Source organism: Malurus melanocephalus, unplaced genomic scaffold (genome assembly GCF_030028575.1).
Source record: "Malurus melanocephalus ecotype Western Australia unplaced genomic scaffold, MMel_1.1 scaffold_279, whole genome shotgun sequence".
Classification (NCBI taxonomy): Eukaryota; Metazoa; Chordata; class Aves; order Passeriformes; family Maluridae; genus Malurus; species Malurus melanocephalus.
In genome coordinates, this window is record NW_026623511.1 from 1 (window position 1) to 3,375 (window position 3,375).

At 62.6% G+C, this 3,375-nt stretch overlaps 1 protein-coding gene across 1 annotated transcript; it reads left to right on the forward strand.

The window, feature by feature from the left end:
• LDHD (lactate dehydrogenase D) lies at positions 1 to 3,369 on the forward strand. The gene is made up of 8 exons (XM_057376482.1): positions 1 to 115; positions 370 to 529; positions 606 to 805; positions 885 to 1,013; positions 1,604 to 1,731; positions 1,816 to 1,906; positions 1,995 to 2,106; positions 2,182 to 3,369. Exons 1-8 carry the CDS (start codon positions 1 to 3, stop codon positions 2,345 to 2,347), a joined length of 1,101 nt encoding a protein of 366 aa, XP_057232465.1. The 3' UTR covers positions 2,348 to 3,369.
• The last annotated feature ends 6 nt before the right edge of the window (positions 3,370 to 3,375 follow it).

A 3,375-nucleotide genomic window follows, 5' to 3' on the forward strand; every position in this document is an offset into this window, starting at 1 on the left:
ATGGATGCTATCGCGGAGCTGAGCCTCGAGGACTTCTCGGTGACAGTGGAGCCTGGTGTCACCCGCAAGGCCCTCAACAAGCACCTGCGTGGCACTGGGCTCTGGTTCCCTGTCGGTACTGTGGGCATGAGGGGGGCCATGGGGCTGGGAGTGGCAGCACTGGAGATGCTGCAGATGCTTGTGGGCCTGGCGGTGTTGGGAGTATTGGGGGTGCTGTGGTGTCCGTGGGTGCACTGCAGTGCCAGGCGTGCCCATGGAAGTGCCATGGCCACAGTGCTTCTGGAGATGCCTCTCAATTTGCTGTGGTTGAGGTCCCAGTGGTATCAGTTTGGGAATAAACACAATCCCCTTCCCGTCCCCTGCTCGCAGACCCTGGGGCAGACGCCTCTCTGTGTGGCATGGCAGCCACGGGCGCCTCGGGCACCAACGCAGTGCGCTACGGCACCATGCGCCCCAACGTGCTCAACCTGCGCGTGGTGCTGCCGGACGGGCGCCTGCTCCACACCGCCGGCCCCGGGCGCCAGCCCAGGTGGGCACTGGGGGTCAGGGGGCTGTGCTGGGCTGGCCGTGTGCCACGTGTGTGCCCGCTCACCAGCTCTGTGCAGGAAACGGGCGGCCGGCTACGACCTGACCTCGCTCTTCGTGGGCTCCGAGGGCACTCTGGGCTTCCTGACTCAGGCCACCCTGCGCCTGCACCCGCTGCCTGAGGCCACCGCTGCCACCATCGCCTCCTTCCCCAGCGTGGGGGCAGCTGTGGCTTGCACCGTCCAGGTGCTGCAGGCCGCTGTGCCTGTGGCCCGCATCGGTGAGTGCCCAGGGACAGAGGTGGGGTGGGAGGTCCACAGTGCTGGTGGTGGAGCTCAGCTCTGCCTCSTCCCACGCAGAGTTCCTGGATGAGGTGATGGCAGATGCCTGCTGCCGCTTCAGTGGGATGGGGCTGCCAGTGGCGGCCACGCTCCTCCTGGAGCTCCATGGTTCCCGGCACAGCCTGGCTGAGCAGCAGCAGCAGACACGTATGGCTGGGAATAGGGATGAGGAGAGGGTGTCTGGGGCTGGGAGCCATGATGGAGAACCAGGGAGAGGGATGGGTACCCAGGGACATGGGGCAGGGGGGACCATGGGTATTTTGAAGCATGGTGGAGGGCGGGGCATGATGTGGCACTGGGGTGAGGGATGGGTGCCCAGGGCTGGAGACATTGATGATTTGGCGACATTGAGGTCATCAGGATGAGGGAGAGGTGGCCAGAGTCTAGAACTGGGGGAGGGACTGGAGTCATGGGTGGCTGCCTGTGGATAGTGGATGGGGGACTGGTGGTGTCTGGAGGTGAGGGATAGGTGCCCAGGACCAGGGAGAGGGGGACTGGGAAAACACGAGGGTGAGGGATGGGTGTGTGGGCTGGGGGTCTGCTGAGGGGCTCAGGGACAGAGGGGACCAGGGRTGTCACAGGGTGGTGGATGGGGATCCAAGGATAAGGGATAGAGTGACCAGGAGTATTCCAGGGTGAGGGATGGATGCCCAGGATGGGCACTGGAGCTCTTGGGGTGAGGGCTGGGTGCCTGGGGGTGCCGTGGGTCCTGTCCCAGAGCTCCTGGTCACCATCAGAGGAGATCGTGCGACAGAATGGTGGCTCCAGCCTGGCCTGGGCRGAGGGGCAGGAGGAGCGTGAGCAGCTCTGGTCCATGCGCCACAATGCCTGGTACGCTGCCCTGGCCCTGCGGCCCGGCTGCCAGGTGAGGGACAGGCACACGGATGGGGACGATGGCAGCAGTGCCCATGGTGCTGTGAGTGCCACAGCTCTGCCCTCCCTGGCTCAGGGCTACTCCACGGACGTCTGTGTGCCCATCTCCCGCCTGCCTGATGTGGTGGTGGAGACCAAGAAGGACCTGCAGGCCTCCGGCCTCACCGGTCAGCAGGGCCACAGCCCCCTGGGACAGAGGGGGTTGGGGGGTCACTGTCCTCCCCACCACACCCCATCTGACCTGTGGCCTTGCAGCACCCATGGTGGGACATGTGGGTGATGGCAACTTCCACTGCATCATCATCTTGAACTCCCAGGACCCAGAGGAGGTCCAGCGTGTCCACGCCTTCACCCAGCGCCTGGGCAGGTGGGGCTGGAGTGCTCTGTGGGGCTGGGGTTGGATGGACAGACGTCCCCATCCCTGCCCCTCCCTGTTCCACAGGCGGGCRCTGGCGGCGGGGGGCACCTGCACCGGGGAGCACGGCGTGGGGCTGGGCAAGCGGGCACTGCTGCAGGAGGAGCTGGGCCAGGAGGGGCTGGACACCCTGCGCTCCATCAAGGCTGCACTCGACCCCCACAACCTCATGAACCCCGGCAAGGTGCTGTGAAGGGGAGCACCGGCACTGAGCTGGCAGTGGGAGGACCTCACGCCCTGGAGTCAGGGCCAGGGTGGCCATGCTGTCCCACACTGCCACCATCTGTGTCCCCACAAATCCCACCATCCCCACCTCTGGAGGYTGGGGATCCCTAAACCCCCAATAAACCCTTTTGCACTCACAGTGTCCACATGCTGTGATGATTTCTGGGGGGACAAGACCCCTGAGCCCCTTCCCAGGGGACCCCTGTCCCAGAGAGCACACAAAGGGAGAGGCATCACTGGGTTCTCACTGCAGCCCCTTCCCCTGAGCCGCAGTGCTGCTGGGACCAGGTGGGAGCTCTCTGGGACTGTCAAGCACCACTGTGGCCATCCCCACACAGCAGGCACAGGGAGGGGGAATCGGGTGGGTGGATGGCTCCAGCACCCCACTGGCATCATCTGCTTCACCAAGAATGCCAGTGAAATAAAATAACAGTGAATATTTTATTGAACATTGTTTTAATACCATATCAAAACACCTTGACTAATGAAGGAAGCTCCCCCCAAGCTCTGAACTCTTTTTTTCCCCCGGTTTTTTTTTAATATATAAATACAGAAAGGTTTCCCGCAGGGGCACGGCCACCGGCAGGGGAGGTCTCACCAACGAAAACGCGCCCGCCGCGCCAGAAGGGGATGGAGGGGGTCACTGCCATGAAATGACACTGTCTTGGCACCTCCAGCAAAGTCACCCCTGTGACCAGGRGCAGCCAGGGGCATCCGGGGGGCCATTGGGGCCTTCCCCATACCCTCCTCAAAAGGGTCCAACTCAAAGACGATGGAAAAGAAAGAGGGGGGAGGTTTTGGCAAGAGGAACCCGGCGAGGGGGCACGGGAGGGGCGGCGGGGATGCTGCAGCTCTCCAGTCTCTGAGTGGTTATAGCTGAGTTAAAGAGTGACCAGTCTGTAAACATCACCGGGGCAGGGAAGCTCAAATTGAAGAACACGCCAGTCAACACGAAGCTTCAGTTGTGGTTTGTTGTTTGTTTTTTTTTTTTTTTTT